The sequence below is a fragment of the Dromiciops gliroides genome, chromosome 3 (genome assembly GCF_019393635.1).
Source record: "Dromiciops gliroides isolate mDroGli1 chromosome 3, mDroGli1.pri, whole genome shotgun sequence".
Classification (NCBI taxonomy): domain Eukaryota; kingdom Metazoa; phylum Chordata; class Mammalia; order Microbiotheria; family Microbiotheriidae; genus Dromiciops; species Dromiciops gliroides.
The window spans coordinates 613,029,591-613,046,999 of NC_057863.1; the positions used below are offsets into that span (position 1 = coordinate 613,029,591).

The window sequence follows — 17,409 nt, forward strand, 5'->3', positions numbered from 1 at the left end:
TTGGGCCCCCACCAGCTCCGGAGGGGCCAGGCCAGGGCCTGGGGGTGGTGAGGGGCCCCACCAGAATAGCCAAGAACTTGGTGTTCCCAAAAGCCTTGTTCATGCGAGTCTCAAAGAAGCATTGAAGGCCGATGATGGACTGGACAGCAGCTTTGTCCTCTGTGAGTTTGTTGAATTGCTTGAACATGTCGCCCACATCCTGGGCAAACTCATAAAGGGGCCGGTATTCATTTAGACATTTCTCAGAATCTTATGAAAAGTGCTAGGGGCAGATGCAAAAATAATTAAGACCAAGTCTGTGTTTTTTAAGAACTTGTAGTCAAATAAGGTGGACAAGATATTCACGCAGATAACATTGCAATTTTTCTTATATCTGCTTGCCAAAGAGGAGTTTAGAGCAGTGATATCAATGAGGGGAAACATCTTTCCTGCTTGGGAGTATGGAGTGTTTGGAAAGGCTTTGTGGGGGAGATGTTGATTTGGAAATTAATGATCCCAACAAGTGTAGATGGGTTTCTGGAGCATGAGGGTAGTGAATAGAGGGCTGACTTTGGAGTTAAAAAAACTTGGGTTTGAGTCCCACCCCTCTTCCCCATGGCTGTTAACATTTCAGTATCCCAGGCAATTCTTCAGACTTCAGAATAGTTGCAGGCTTCTTACTGGGTGCTTCTTATACCAATGAAATGATAAGACTGGGCCAAAAAAGAAAAACTATACTAGCTTATCTTTTTTTTTCATCATAGAAGAAATGTGTTCAAAGATTTTTCTAGCATTTCAAATGCTTTGCTGAAAAATTTACAGTTGGTTTACCAGCTGTTTGATCATGAATGAGTGAGGCATTTAATTTTTAATTTCTCTGAGCCTCAGTTTCCTCTACAAAATGAGAGCTCTTAGTACTTGTGGTAAGTTTGGTCAGTCTTAAAGTGCTAGATGAACACCAGTTGTTGTTAGTCTAGTTCAGCCCCCTCATTTTCTAATTGAGAAAACTGAGACACAAGTGAAGTCATGTGCCTCGGGTTGCATAGATAATGATTGAGAGTAATGACTTAAATCCAGGTCCCCTGACTTAACATCTGTAAGTCCTTTTACCTTATTGGCCACTGTGCCTAATTAATGAACCAACAGCAAACTTTTTAGAACAGAAGCGATGCAAAAAGAGCAAGCTAAAGCCCCAAGTAAGCCTATGGCAGGCGCTAAGGAAGACAATGAGGAGCAGGGCAGTCACATGGATCAGGGAAAGAGGAGGCTCAGGAAGGGGATAAGGCTGCTGTCTGTGAGTGGGGGCTGGTAGGATGGATGATGGTAACGGAGAAGTGTTCTCAGAATAATCTTCAGACCAAGAGAGAGACACACAAACAGTTGCAGTTAGAACCCTCTAATGAGAGGGCCAGAGAATATACAGCTGTGATGAGTAGTTCAGGTCATCAGGCCTGTGTGAATTACAATTCAGGGTTCTGAATGAAACTACTATTGGTCTTTGAAAAAATTTTGGAGACTTGCCACATGATTAGACATGATAAATATTGTCCTTGAATTCAAAAGGGGGAAGGAGGTCGGTTCTGCAAAGTATAGGCCAATGAATTTGACTTTTAATTCTTGGCCATACCTTTGAATACATTGTTGTTAAACAAGTGAGTTGAGAGTATTTAAAAAGAGAAGTTGGAAAGAGAAGCATGCTCATTCACCAGCATGCATGGGCTAGTGAAGAACAAGGCATGACAGCCTTTCCTTCCCTTCTCTGAATTAGTAGACTGAAAGATTCAGGAAGGTATCTGGATACATATGCTTGCAGACAAGACAATGATTTAGGTTGAATCATAGTAGATTCAGAAATGTTTTTCCAGCATGCCCAAAGAATGATGACCCTTTGATTATTGCCAGAAGACGCTTAAATCTTTAACGTAGAGTCTTGGTGCTTTGTCATTGGCTCTGTGTTCTTTAACATTTTAATCATTTACTTGGATGACATGTCATATTTACCTAACTGAAGTATGTCACAAAGTTAGGTGGGTTAGTTATTACCTTAGATTACCAAATTGGGAACTAAAAAGTACTGCTAGAATAAAATAGGCCAAACCTAAGAAATTTAATAAATCTAATGCCCAATACATGTACAGTTCGTTTTTTACAAGCCCAAGTACAGAATGCAGGAAGTTTGGCTAGCTAGCAGTTCACATCAAAATGCCCTGGCAAGTTTGAGTGGGCCATAAATGAGTCTCTAATGTAACATGATGGTCAAGAGAAGCTATTGGAATCTTAGACTTGCTAGAATCATAGTGTCCAAAATGAAGGAGGTTCAGGACCCCTCTGTACCCTTTCCTCGTCAGAATATATCTGGAATATTACATTTAGTTGTAGGTATCAGGGATTGGGCACATGTCCATGATGAAATATATGCAGAGGATGTTCAGTGATCTGGATAGGGAGAGAATTGGAACCCGTGTCATGTGCAGATTGGTTAGAAGAACTTAGAGATATTTGCCTGGGAGCAGAGAAGACTTGGGGGATAACGGAAAACCATCTTTAAGTATATGAAAAGCTCTCTTTGTTAAAGCAGTTGGTGGAAGTCAAAGATGCCAGACCTCAAGACAACTTTGCCTACAAACATATCTGTCTACAATTCTATTTTGCAGTTTCTGATGGGATGGTCTGTCCTCAGTTTCTATTCACAGAAGTCCTAGGGTAGAGCAAATGGAATGCTGGGTTTGGAATTAGTCTGTAGGTGACCAGTTAGATTTGGGTGTTTCTTGGCCAGCTTTAATGTGCTTTTCTTGGGCCGGTCTCCTACCTTCTCTTAGCTTTGGTTCCCTCATCTCTAGATCATAACACTAATGATTGATGAGGATATTCTGAGGACCAGAGGACATCATATATGGGAAATACCTGCTAAGGCAGAGTGTGCTACTCATACTAACTGGAGAAAATACTGAGAAATAGAATTAGTTGAAGTTTAAAACTCAGCTAGGTGGCTCAGTGGATAGCGTGCTGGGCCTACCAGCTGTGTGACCCTGGGCAAGTCACTTAACCTCTGTTTGCCTTAATCCACTGAAGAAGGAAATTGCTAAACACTTCAGGATATTTGCCAAGAAAACCCTGTGAACAGTACTGGCATGCTATGGTCCATGGGGTCACAAAGAGTCAGACATAACTCAACAACAACAAAAAATCATTATTGCTTTATTTTCATAATGTTTAGAAGGAAACTTAGTGGATCAAAGAAGAATGGAGCCCTTTTAGGTGGCCTAATCCTTGTCCTTTACAAACAGGGCTGTTGGACTGGGGCTGAATTTAGAGGGGCAGTGCTGTATGGTGGAAGGTGCTCTCAGCTAGCAGATGTGGCTTTAGGCTCCCCTTTGACCCCCTAATACATAGAATTTTTTAAGCACTGAATTTCCAAAAGTAATTACTTCATCTGTCCATTTGGAATGGTAGTACTGACCCTGATTGATCTTCCACACAGGGTTATAGTCAATTAAAAGGCATTCTAGAAATGTGAGCTTTCATTAGTGTCATCATTTGAATACAGTGCACTTACTCTTTACTTTTATTTTCTTTAAAAAAAAACCTTTTGGATAATGGCTGAATGCCTGTTAGTGATTTATACGGGCTTGGTTTGAAAAGACAGCTAATGATTTCTTTAGTTCTCACATCATTTAGAGAGAACGGGACCGTAGTTTATATAGGTATCCGTCATCAAAATCACTACCTCACCTTCTTGCAAGGGAGTTCTTCATGTGGAACTTATTTGTGTGTTGTCAAGGAAAAAAGAATCTGTTCCTTCTTATTGGTAAAAGGATTTGAATTTCAAGAAGATATAAGTTGATGAAGAATCCTGGGGTTATCTAAGTTGGGTCAGGATTTCCCTTTAATGCATAGCACTTACGTGAATGTCCTTGTGATCTTCTCCACTTTTGTGTCAGTACAATCAAGATAATTCCCTTTTTTGTCTCTCCCCTTCCTTTTCTCTTTTCCTTTATCCCCCTCCCCATATATCAGTTCATTTTATAAGGGTCTTAATTAAATTTTCCATTCCATCCCTACATGCTAAGAATTTCTTCATGTTAGAGATAATGAAAAAGAAATGGGAAGCGTTAGATACTTATCTGCTTAATTATGAATTTACAGTAGAACCTGAATAAAGATTTAATAGACCTTACATTTCCAGTCTGTTTCATGGTTGGGTCAGTTCTCCTACCTCGATTTTGTCAGGTGACTCCAGCTGAGAATTCCTGGGGCCCTCTTTGATGAGGTAGGCCATTTAAGATAAGTCCCATGAAATAGCCTGGGGTTGCCACAATCAAATAACTGTGCAGAATTCAGCTGAGAAAATGGATCCAACTAGAAAGTGAAGCTGGGGACTAGAGCAGTGGAGCCTGTCCATAAGACCTTTGTTGAGGCTTTCTGTGTCAGTCATTTGATAGGGCACAGTGCAACTCTGATCCTTCTGACTTCCCTGAAATCCTGATGGATATTCCAAATGGAGCTTTGATAGCTAGGAAGGAATATAAGGAGAGTGTTCTTTTTTTATTCATTGCAAATTATTCAGTTGTGTACATTATTATTCTTTGTGTGTTATATATTAGTATGTTAGTTCATATGATCTTTACCTAAAGGGAAAAGAATTGTTCCCAAATATTTGGCCTTTTCTACAGTGTGATACTGGTAAGAATGGAGGAAAAAGAGGGAATTGGAGGGGAAAAAAAGTTCTGCCAAGTAGAGTTAATCTACCTTCTAATGTTTCCCTAAGGATAATAGTCTTTAAAACAGTAACAGATTTAGCTTCCTAGAAAGGAAATAGAGAATTGTGGCCATGTAATAAATGAGACTTTAGTTTTCCTGAATGATGCATTTGAATTTTGAGCCCTGATGCACTTCTCCATATTTGTTTAGCTAGTATCTCCTACTTACAGAAGCCAAATTGCAGAATTTTTGCATAAAAGCTGTTAGGTGAGATCTTTTCTTTCTTCTAGATCTTAAGCTGGGATCTGGCCACTTACGAAAAATTGATGACTGTACTTCAATATAGTTGGTTTCCTTTGTAATTTTCTACATTTTGTTTTGTGTATATACAACTTGATTTTGAGAAGGCTTCACTAGATGCTGTCTGAGGAGTCCAGGACATGAAAATTGTGTCCTGTTCTAGATGCCTTTAAACTGATGTGCAAAATCCCTTAGCTGGGACTTGCTTGGAATTTCTCTCACATGGATATTTCTGGTGGACTCTAACCAACACTGAGGTCACAGTGTTGGATTTAAGAGTTTTTATTTCTGTAACTATCTTAGTACGTTTTATATGACAGGCCTCAGAGTTCTTACCAGAGTATTCCGCGTAGAAAAGCTAATTCACTGTTTCTCTTTCAGACCTACTAAAGGAAGTACTTTTGTAGAGAGTAGTATCCTGAAATCCACTTAAGTAGCAGGGATCCCTAATGGAACTAAAGTCCCTGCTTCTCCATTTACTTCTTGTGTCACTGTGGGCAAATTGCTTTCTGTCTCCTCACGTATGTGTAATGAGGGTTTTGGACTGGACAGATTCTAAGGAAATAGCTTACACTCCTGCCTTTTGTAAGTCTCTGAGAGGTCTGCTTCAGAATCTCAGTAGATTTAGTGATTGTCCAAAAGAAGCTCACACAGAAGAAACTTTCAGAAGGGGCCAAGGATTCCTTATGTAATTACTGACATAATTTGTGTAAAGCAGATCCAGAGAATTAGGGGAAAATCTTTCCAATAACGAAGGCGGGATTTTTCTCTTCTATATTTAATATACTGATGGACCCTGATCTTTTGTTTTCCCAAGGCAATTCAAAGTTCTTTCCATGGATTGTCCTGGGTAAATGATGGATGTTCTTTAGTTAAACTTGGGTTGTTCAACAAGTGTATGTCCAGTACCTCATAGCATGATGGGCTGTTGGACTGTCAATGAGCTAAGGGGCCAGCTAGTTTCATGTGTAGGTGGCAGAGCGGGAACCAGAGCCCAGGTCCTCTGACTTCAAACTCAGTGCTCTTTCCTAGGTTTCTTACTGTGTGTGGTACCTTATTTCATAGTTAAAGTATTTAACAGTTAGACCCATCTCCAGATAGAATGGATGGCCTTAGGAGACAATGACTTCCCCCTTACTGTCGGTCTTAGCATCTCGGGATTAGAAATTTGCACCTAGAAGGGCCCTCAGAGGTCATCTAGCATAACTGTTCCCGCTTTCTGCCTTATTAAACATTTAAATAAATGAGGAATTGAAGGCTCTTTTCAGTGTTACCAAGGTAGTGAGTGTCAACATCAGGTTCTCTACTGTCTGATCCAACCCCTCTCTTTGCTCTGCTGGGCTGCCTCCTAGGCAGCTCAAACCTAAGCCTGGTTGACCTCTTGAGACACCTTAAAAGCAGAGGCAGAGGGCTTGGATCTGACCCTTTCTTGGTACAGGAAGCTCCTGCTAGCACCGTAGTTCAACAGCTTCTCTTTGACGAGCAGCTTTGAGGGTCTAAGGGCACCGAGAGGGAGGCACTTGCCAAGAGGCTCCCAGCCATAGGAGCCAGTATGTCAGAGGCAGGGCCTGGAGGCCTGACGTCCTGGCTCTGAGGCTGCTCTGCACAGTTTTCCACGCACCTCTAGAAACCTTGAAATAGCAAAGAAATCGTGTGCCTGGTGCTGCTGCTATTGCTAATGTCAGCAGCGGTGGTGGCAGTGACATCTCAAGTGGAGGCGAATTCTCTCTTCAGCCTGGAGACGTTAGATTAGATCTACTCTGGGGTCACTCACAATTCTGATTTTCTGATGAAATGTTGCCAGGTTAGTCATGAAATGAAAATAGCATTCTGCTCATATTAGAAGCCATTTGAGCCAACCCTGGAAAGCATGAAATGCCTTGAGGTCTTACTGCTAGATCTTCAGCTAACTAGTTAGTTCTAAAACCTTAGGTAAGATTGTCCCCTCTTTAGGTCTCTTTCCTCATCTAGCTCTCTAAGGTCCTTCCCAGTTCTGACATACTCAGATTCCCAGAAGAAGAACAAATTGCAAACAGTATCCAGTTTTCTGTAACTTGAAGCACAGAGTCATCCATCTGCACTGTGAAATGTTTTGATAACAATATCATGTGACACTAATGGTCCCTCTAAAGTTGTTGGGCTTCTTGAGAAATTAACGGGGCAAGAGAAGGAAGGCCCAGGTGGAAAGTCCGTTTTTGACTTCATGACAGTCATGATCCTGCTGAGTGAGAGCAGTTGTGCAAGCTCAGGCTGCACTTGTGACGAACCCCCATTTTCTGCCTTTTCCACACTGACCACTCCACCTCCCATGTCTCCGTGTCACCCCCACATCAGCTTGTTATGCTTTTCCTCTACTATATCATATCTCCTAATCCTATTTCCCCGCTACCCAGCCGTTCCTGTTGCTTTCCTCTCATTCACCTCCGTGGGGCTCCTCTGCCCTGACTATCCCTTTACTGTTTTAAGCTAGGGTTTGGTGTCAAGGCCTAATGGTTATATACTTGGGACATTGGGCCCTATCTCACCCCTTGGCTCTACTTAATTATTCTCTCTGGCCCTGGGGTTAAATTTCTTCCTCCTGGCCTTAGGACTTACTGGACTAGAACCCAGTATCAAAGCTGATCATTTCCCTCATTTGGACTAGTATGTATCATACTGGCCAAGAAGAGTGTTGAAGATGCTCAAAACAGATTTAAGACTAAGAATTCTAAACTAAGCTTCTAGCCTCAAAGATGCTTTCTGTGATGATTCTCAGCCATTCTTGGTGGCAAAGAGAAAGTAACAATTAGGCAAGAAGACTAATATGTTTTGAGGTCCCTCTGTAAAGAGCATCCTTAATTAATCTCATTTTCATAATGGAGAGTGGAGCCCAGAGAAGCCAAAAATAAAAAATCCACAATCATACAATTGGTGTCTAATGGAACGGATGTATAGAGAGAAGACCTGACTCTGTTCCTGCCACCATGTGGTCATTTCCTTCCAAGCACCTTATGTGCAATTATACAAATTGTGGCTGTCATCAAATGTTATTGCCACTGTTTTCTTTTTTGTGGATTATAGGTTTGCCCTTCAGTTCTGAGCTTCTAATAATTCCCAATTGGAAAATCAGGAGTCCAATTCTAGCTTACTTTTCTAAGTTTCTGTTGTTAGAAAAATATACTGATAATATTTCTCTTGAGCTGCATGCTTTGTCCTGCACCTTCCTACTGATCTGTAAGCTGTTGCATTGGCTTTCTTTCTGTTTCCTGCTGCTATCTTGCTTCCTAATTGAAGGGAGGATTCAGACCTATCCAGGTAACAAATTACTGGTTCTGCATGGCCTAGTTATTCCTCTATCACCATATTACTGATATCATTTATCCATTATTCCTTTTTCAATTGAATCAATATATATATATATACATATATATATATATATGTATATATATCCATGTGGAGAATCCATTTTTTTGGTCTTTTGTTTCAAGGCCATTGAGCCTAATGCGAGAACAATAAATGACTTTGGTTATGGTTGCTTGCTTCTGATGCTATTTTAGATTTCAGCATTTATAGCACTAGGTTACCTTATTGCCAGATATATTTGTGTTCTCCACTTGTATGGCAAACTACTTCAAATAGATATTCAGGAGAAATTTATTTAGTTCAGAATGGGGTTGTCATCTTCTTGAAAATTGAAACACATGTTAATTGGCTAACTGAAATTTGAAAGTAATTGGTTTGGAATTCTGAGGCCGACTTAACCCTGATTATCAACTTTCATTTAAACATGCAGGTAGAAACAGTGATTTCACTGCCCCCTGTGAGTCTTGTGAACCTGTGTACAGGCAACGTCTTGTTTTGAACACTAGGAGACTTGTTTGACATGAGGTATCCAGTGACTGCCTAAAAAAACCCCAAGACTTTTACAACAGAATATTGATCTACAAAAGGCGTTTTACCAATTGTTGTTTTTCAAATGTGCTTTTTCAAAGTTGAAATTGTGTTATGTGATTTAGGTTTTAAAATATTTGAGATAATTATACAATTTTCAGACATATGACAACCCAAACTGAAAATATAACCTATTATAGAATATCAGTTTTGCTTTAATCTAGTTATTCAGTTCTAGTGTATTTTCATTTACATTGTGTTTAGATTTCAAGTTGATGAGAAAAATCTGAAAAAGATTCCGGCAAACAGTGAACTTGGTCTTCTTTGCCGAAGAAAATAAACCTCTTTCTTTCCCCTTCCTCAGTTTTTTCAGAGGCCTCAAATACAGCCTCCTAGAGCTACCATCCAGAACAGCAGCCCTTCCATCCGTCCCGGTGCCCAAACACCAACTGCAGTGTATCAAACCAATCAACACATCATGATGGTTAACCATCTGCCAATGCCGTATCCAATGCCCCAGGGCCCTCAATACTGTATACCACAGGTAACGTATTCCCTAGGTACATGGGACCCAGAAAAATGTCGGCAGTAAACTCAAAGTTACTACCAGGTCAGCAGAGAGGGGAAGCAGTGGGATTTCTTTTTGAGATAGGAACTGTTTTATTGTCCATGAATCTCACCATTTGTCATTTTCCATTAGATAAAGAGATAGTTTTGACCTCTTACTTCAAAGATGCAGAGGGGATAGGAAATTCAATGCAGTTCAACAAACATTCTTTAGTCCTTTCTATGAACAAAGCCCAAGGGTAGACCTTACACATTAAAAGGTGCTGTGGGCCCAGAGACACAAAGGACAAAAAACTTCTCTCGGGGAACTTACAATCTAATTAGAGGAGGGGGGATAATTTTTTTTCACCATGAGAAGATAATTCTACACCCCTCTCTTTATGCCACCCTCAAATCATGGAGCTAAGTAAGTAACTCCTTGTGTTATACCTATGAGAAATACCCTTTAGGTTCCTTGAAGACTGCCAACCTTGGATCGGGATAGTCTAACTGGTTCTCATCTATCTGAGCACTGCTTCATTCTGTCTTTTCCTAAAAACACCTCCCTGGGATCCCTCCTTCACTGAATCTTTGGTGACCAGTGACCATTTGGAATGTGTTTAATAGGATTGCTTTATCTCATTTAAAATGATTCTCTTTGGAAATTACTTGTTCAGAGCTGTAGTTCTCCATTCCGTGTTGTATACCAATGATTTTTAAAGCATCTACACTTTCTCTCTCCTAGTACCGGCATAGTGGCCCTCCTTATGTTGGGCCTCCTCAGCAGTATCCTGTCCAGCCTCCGGGGCCTGGCCCCTTTTATCCTGGACCAGGGCCTGGGGAATTCCCCAATGCCTATGGTAAGTAGGAAAAGTCAAGTCATTTTTGCCAGATGTGTTGTCTTTATTAATTCAGGCTGGGAAGTTACCAGGATTTTTCAAGGAAATCATTGTAGAAGGAGCCCGAAGATTTGGATTCACATGCTGCTACTTAGTGGCCGCCTTCTCTGCTCCAGCAACAGCAGATGATGGTTGTAAGGATCAAATAAAATAACGGGTGTCCAAGTTTCATATTAGAAATGTAGTATGTTATTAAGAAGAAATACTGTGAAAAACGGCTGACTGGCAAGGAACGTTAAGGTAGATAATCGCCCAAATTTCGGGTCAGAAGACATGTCTTTGAAACTTGCACTGCTATCTGTGAGCTACATCAGCTTGGGCTAAATAAGAATTTGATTACTCTGACCCTCAGATCCCTCATCTATAAGATGAAGCAATTGGAATAGGTGCTCTCGTAAGACCTTTCAGATTTGTCATCTTCTGCTGGGACACAGACCTGAATATTGGGGTTTTAGTCCCAGCTTCATCAATAGACATCCACCCTGCAATTTCCTCGTCTGTAAAATGGAAATCTAGTTCATTTTATCTAATTTACTGAGTTGCAAGGAAGATAATGTAAAGTTATAAGATAATATTATTTATTAATCTTATTATTTGATAAATGTTGATTTTTAATAAAATATTACTAAGTAAAATAATATTAGATAAGAAAGTGTTTTTTAAAAGTTAGAAATTCCATGTGTAAATGTCATGCATAGTTCTTGTAAGTACTAAATTTATGTTTGCTTTCTAAGGAGATGCTAAACCCTCCAGTAATTGAAATTCACTTCTAATTCAATAAAATTCTACTCTAGGCCAAATAGCATTATGATGAATATAGGTAAATCTAAAAATGACTAACTATGAAAGATAGGGTTTACTTGATTTCATAGTTTCCGTCAATACAGGTCTTCTGCAGAAGCAAGCCTATTTTTTAAATACCTCCTCCTTTTTTTTGTTTTGTTTGTTTGGGTTTTTCCTCCTCCTTCTTCTTAAGAAGGTGATCTGCTGTGTGTATAAACTTTTTATCTCTTTTCCCACTGCCCATTCTGAGGTTCTCAGGTGGCTTTGGTGTGATTAGATCAGTATTGTAGCAGCAAGTAAGCTGTTCCTTCTCACTTCAAGCCCGGAGTTGGGCAGGGTGAAGGCGGTGTGACTTATTTCTCACCCTTTGAAGGCATTGAATGCCTTTAGTAGAGCTGGAGACCGGTGGTGGCAACTCCTGGATTTGTATGCTGGGGTCCAGATCAGAGATCCAGCTCGGAGGCTTGCTGCCTGCTGGGCTGCCTTGGGGCATACCTCCCTCACAGGGCTGTTGGCAGGGAAGATGTGCATCACTGTGAGGAGTCGTTGTTGTTATGCCCCTGTAACCTTAAGCAAGGGTCACTTTTCTCCCCTCAGCCTCAGGTTTCATCTCCATATAGAAAGTCAGGCACTTTGGACTTGTAGTGTCCCTGTGATCTTGTGGTACAGTGGCCCCCTGAGGGGACAACATTGAGGTTCTAGTTGGGTGGGTGTCAGAGGACTGGGTAAATGTGATGGTGGCTCCCACAAAAGGAGAAAAGTTCAGAAGCGGGATGAGTTTAAGGAAAGATAATGAACTCTGGTTTTTGTATGTTGAATTTGAGGTGTATAAGGAGATCCAATTTAAAATGTCCAAAAGGCAATTGGTAATTATCTTGTTTGACCTAAAGTGTTTTGTTTTGTTTTAAACCAATTAATATAGGGTTGGGATATGCCTATTTTTTTTTAGTGTAGAAGAAAGAGACCCATTGCCTCTCACCACCCAGACCAATAGGGTTTTAGAAAAACATAGTCTACTCTAAAGATTAGGAGGATAACTTTTTATCTCCATAAAAGAGAAGTAATTTTTATGGGTCACATAGTTTGACTGCTATTTACCTGATATCTATGAAAACCCTAGTACTGTTTTCCATGAGATCTCAGAAAGGAAGTTATAGGACAGCCTCTTCCATCTATTGCCTGAAGCAGGAATTGGAGGGAGAGAAGGAAGCCTGGCTGTATGGGAACAGACATAAAGATTTGCCTGGGTTTTTGCCCCCACCCCTACTCACCTTGCCTCTCTCTATTTTCCCACTGTGTTTTGAATACTTTTTTGTGTCGTGTTGAACTTTTACATTGAATGCTTCATTCATTCATTCAATGAATCTTAAGTAAGCTTGGAGATTCTAGGAAAGATTTAACTCTGACTGTGATCTCAAGAAACTTCTCATCAGATTAAGTGGTCTGAGACCTTAATATTAATAGTGGTGGGGGGGGGGGGGGTGAGATCACCTTGAGGTGAGTTCCAGACTTGGAAAATTGTGAGGAAGCAGAGAAAACTTTTCCCTGGGAGGAATAAAGGGAAGTTTTATGGAAGAAGAGACACCTGAGTTGGGCCAATGGGTTAAAGGACTTCCTTGCAAGTGTGGCTGAATGAGGTGGCCAAAGACTTGGAGAAGGGAGAAGAAAGGATGAAAGTAGGTCCTTCCTTCCCTCCCGTTCCTCCTCCGCTCAGCTTCACTCCACTCCCCAGTAAGCTCCAGGAGCTTCCTAACACCTCCAGAATCAAATATAAAATGCCATTTATAACGGTCACCACCACCTCCTCTCCAGTCTTCTTACCCCTCACCCTCTGACACTATGGGCCAGTGGCACTGGCTTCCTCACATGAGACCCTCCATCTTCTAACTCCAGGCATTTTCACTGGCTGCCCCCCCCCATGCTTGGAACTCTCTCCCAGCTAAAATCCCACCTTCCACAAAAAGTCTTCCCTAATCCTCCAGAATTCTAGTGCCTCCTTCTGCTGATTATTTCACATTTACCTGTCTGTGGCTTGTTTGAATGGAGCTGTTTGCATGTTGTCTCCTCTATCAGCTTATGAGCTTGAGAGCAGACACTGGTTTTTACCTTTCTTTGTTTCTCCAATGCTTAGGACCATGCCAGGCACATAGTAGACACTTAATAAATGTTTCTTAATTGACTATTACCCTCTCCCTTATCCATTCCTTTACTCATACCATTCCCCCATGAATTGCGGTGCCACATTTTGACCAGCTCTCAATAGTGACTAACATCTCCATGGTAAATCTCAAATTGCTCCAGTCTGCATCTCCTTTCCGGAGATCAGCCTGGATAAATATGGTGATGCAGAAGCTCAGGCACTGATCTCTGATCAGTAATTTGGCCTTGGCCACCCCAACAACAAAGAAAAGCACAGCGGGATCTGTAGTGCTTTGTTGGCCCTCTTTCCAGATCTTCAGTGATTGAAAGTGCTGACAATGGCATGTTTTTAAGACCATCTATAAATTTGAAGTGCTGGTGCTCTAAATGGGAGACATTGTAAAATGATGGGTGAGTGGACATATTATAAGAGGAATTGAATTATTGCAACGTTGAGGTTCTCATGAAAAACGAAACTAGAAGTGAAAAGGAAGTTGAGCTCAGTGGACAGCTGGCTCTCGGGTCTAATCTGGAGAGGCAAATAAAGAAATTGGTGGAGTTTTATCATGTGTCCAAAGACAGTAAGAAGCATTTCATTTGACATTTACTGCCTTCATGTTACAGTACTCAAACTGAGTATTTGCAAAAATATTATGGCATATATAGATGTGTACCCCAGTACAAAGATATGTAGATAGATAGATGATAGATATAACATCCTCCATTGGAGAAAGTAGAGAAATTCTGTGAAGAGCTCATTGATTAGACAAATTAGATCATCACATATTTCAATACTCAGTGACTTCAGTTCAAAGGGTAGTAGGAGAGGATAGTGGAAAATAGGCCTGGGGATTAAGAGGCCAGAGGCTCAAAGATTCTGCACAGAAGCCACAAGCTTTTGTGCCGTGAATGCCTTTCACGAACGAGTTGGGAAGGGTGAACATGGTGGTCAGTACATAAATAAGATCACAAACCACAAAAGTGCCTGTACCAGGCTTGACTGGAGATGGCTGCGTGGTGGTGGGAGAGTTGCCCCCAAACTATTGGCTTGTGCACTACTGTGACTTGCCCTGAGTCATTGTACTATCTTAGCACCCCTCATTTCCAAGCCATCCTCCATATGAGTGGCAAATTGAGACTCTTGAAGCCCAGGCCTGGCTGCGCCCTAGCTCTCCAGCTCAAGAAGTTTGGGTGGCTTTCAGAAAAACCATGACCTCCTCTGCTCGGCCTTGGAAGACCTTTCCGGTACAGCTCCAGGCTGTGTTTTAGACCGGTTTCCTATGAATTCCGCACCCCATGCTGTTTTCCAGCCAGTTGGACCCTCTCCTGTTTCACCACAGATGCTGTTCCATCCCCTCCCTATCCTCCCATGGTGTCTTTTATGTTTGTCATGCTCCCATCCCCAGTTGTTTCTTGCGATCCCCAGTTGTTTCTTGCGATCCCCAGCTTCCTTCAAGGCTTAACTCAAGTAGCACCTGCTATTCAGGGTTTTTGCTGCTTTCCACTTGTTAGTATGTCCCTGAACCCATTTACTTTGAATTGACTTAGTATAGATTGTTGTATCTATGTGTCTGTTTGCATGTTGTTTCACTGTAGTGGAATATAAACTCCTTAGAGGAAGGGATCTTTCATTTTTCACTTGCCCAGTGCTTGGTGCATAGTAAGTGCTTAAAAAATACTTGTTGAATTGAAGATCAAAATAAAGCAGTTAGAACAAATGATAAACATAAGATCAAAAAGTATGCAAGGTGCACACACGGCACTGTATCACAAGCTACCCACCTTGAGAAATACAGAACAGCGTGGTGGCTAGAGAACAGCCTTGGAGACCCGAAAGGGGTCAGAGTGGGAGGCTGCTGAACAGAGGCTGATTAGCCTTGCAGGGAGGCACTTCCTTCCTGGGTACTTCTCACAGCAAGGAAATGGTAGGTCCCCATCAGAGTTTTCTGGGTTCCCTTGTTTGGAAGCCGCCTCTGCCACATATTGTGACCTTGCATAAAGTGTTTCCCTTTTGAGGCTAAATTTTTGTCCTCTGTAAAATAAGGATATGAATTAAGTGATTGCTAAGATCCTTTTTTTATGGAGCAAGGAGGTGGTGTAGTAGATAGAGCACTGGCCCTGGAGTCAAGAGGACACGAGTTCAAATCCAGCCTCTGACACTTACTAGTTGTGTGACCCTGGGCAAGTCACTTCACTCTGTTTGCCTACGTTTCCTCATCTGGCAAATAAGTTGAAGAAGAAAATAGCCAACGACTCCAGTATCTTTGTTAACAAAACTCCAAATGGGGTCAGAAAGAATTAGACATGACCAAAGAAGATCCCAAAATCCTGTTCTCATGATGATAGTCCTTCCTAACTGATAGTTCCTGTAAGGGTTCACATATTTATTTGCTCTTTGGCTTACCTCAGTGTTTTTGTCTCGAGGTATTTTTAAACATTTTGGCATGTGTTTATGTGTGCATATAGTTTTGTGTGTATTTTTGCATATGCATGTATGCATATAAAGTATTTATTAAGTGCTTATTATCTGCCAGACAATGCTGCACATATGCATGCACGAAGACACAGACACACAGACACATGCACAGGCACACTAAAACCTTTATGTGTTTTAGATTAATTTTATTTTGATACCAGATTCAAATAGAATTGAATAGAAAAAAGGAAAAAAAAAAGCTTTGTCATTGAAACCAATTGTTTTCCATTAAAACAAGTAATGATGGAAGATGATAGATTAAGGGGTTTTCTTTCTGATTTTCATATTCCCTTAAACAATATTATGAAGTTCATAGAAATTTGTTACTTGTTCATAGAAATAATTAGATATTTCACTAGAATGAAAATTGCAGTTAATTATGATAAAATTCTCCCCATCATAATCCTAAAATAAACTGTTGGGTAGGCTTAATTATTTTGTAAGGATAAATGGCCTCCAATTCTAATGTCTTCCATTAGAAGGAAGCCTTAGTATGTATTTGTTTAACCCCATGTATTCTGAGATTACACCATTCTTCGATGCTGTTGACTCAACAATGTTTTCTTTAGGAGATTTTGTAAAAATGACTGGTTCACCTTTTGGGTCTTATTTCCCTTAGAGAGAAAAATTTGGCAAGCTGAGTAGATGGTGTTGTTCTAGGAACATTTGAAACCTCATTTGTGAGAGTGTGCTATTTCTCAAGTTCAGTAGTTAAGGACTTGAGAGGTCAGCATGGTTTCAGAATAGGATTTAATTGCATTTTCAGCATTGAGGCAATGCTATGAAAAGAGTTTATTGAGATGTTCTTAAAGGCAGTTTGCTATCATGGAAAGAACTCTGGCTTTGGTGTCTGGGTCCCTGGGTTTGACTCCTGGTTTAGCCATTCTGTTAGTAGGTCACTCCGCCTCAGCTATAGCCTCACTTCCCTCATCTGTGAATTGAAGGGGTTGTAAAGGGTGATTTCTTTCCTGCCCTGAGCCCTATGGGTCACTAGCCTTTTTCCCCTCTTTGTGCTGTACATTTAACTGCTGGAAAATATATTCTCCGTCGGAGATCTCATCTATTCTTACTTCTACTCGGATGACTCCCATCCTTAACCTCTCTCCCCAGCTCCAGGCCTGTGTTTCAACCTGCCTTCTGCCTCCTTCCACTTGGATGCCTTCCCATCAGCTCAAATCAACATGCTTAAAATTGGACTCATCATCTTTCCCCCAAAACTGACTCCCCTTCCAGACTTTGCTATTTCTGTTCATGGTAGGCTTTAAAAACCTTAGTCATCTTGACTCCTCTCTCTCCCTCACCTCTCATTCAGTCACCAGTTATGATTGATTCTTTCTTTGTGATGTCCTGGCATTAGTTCCTTCTTTTCTGTTCACAATGCTACCACCTAGTTCAGGTCCTCATTTCCTCTTGCCTGGACTATTGAAGTAGCCTTCACCAAACTGGTCTCCCTGCCCTCAGTCTCTATCCTCCACTTTTCTCCAGTCAGTTCATCCATTGATCCATCCGTCCGTTCGTCCATCCATCCATCCATCCATCCATCCACCCATCCACCCATCCATCTGTCCATTCATTCAATAAACACTTATTAAGTGCCTACTATGTGTAGAGTACTATGTCAGGTGCTGGGGGTTATACAAAGTTTAACTGAGATGGTCACTATCCTCATGAAGTTTACAGTCCTTGCTGTAGACCTTGCCAGATTAATTTTCCTTA

At 41.0% G+C, this 17,409-nt stretch overlaps 1 protein-coding gene across 33 annotated transcripts in view; it reads left to right on the top strand.

The window, feature by feature from the left end:
* The window catches only part of EIF4G3 (eukaryotic translation initiation factor 4 gamma 3), a 378,410-nt gene that overhangs the window by 212,606 nt on the left and 148,395 nt on the right, over nucleotides 1-17,409 (top strand). For 14 of the 33 annotated variants that reach the window (XM_043990697.1, XM_043990692.1, XM_043990693.1 and 11 more), the window contains 4 exons: nucleotides 8,254-8,274; nucleotides 9,215-9,394; nucleotides 10,142-10,256; nucleotides 16,804-16,947. In XM_043990697.1, coding sequence (XP_043846632.1) covers nucleotides 8,254-8,274; nucleotides 9,215-9,394; nucleotides 10,142-10,256; nucleotides 16,804-16,947 — 460 coding nt within the window. The remainder of the gene's footprint in view (nucleotides 1-8,253; nucleotides 8,275-9,214; nucleotides 9,395-10,141; nucleotides 10,257-16,803; nucleotides 16,948-17,409) is intronic. The other 19 variants (XM_043990677.1, XM_043990682.1, XM_043990684.1 and 16 more) reach the window with 3 other exon arrangements.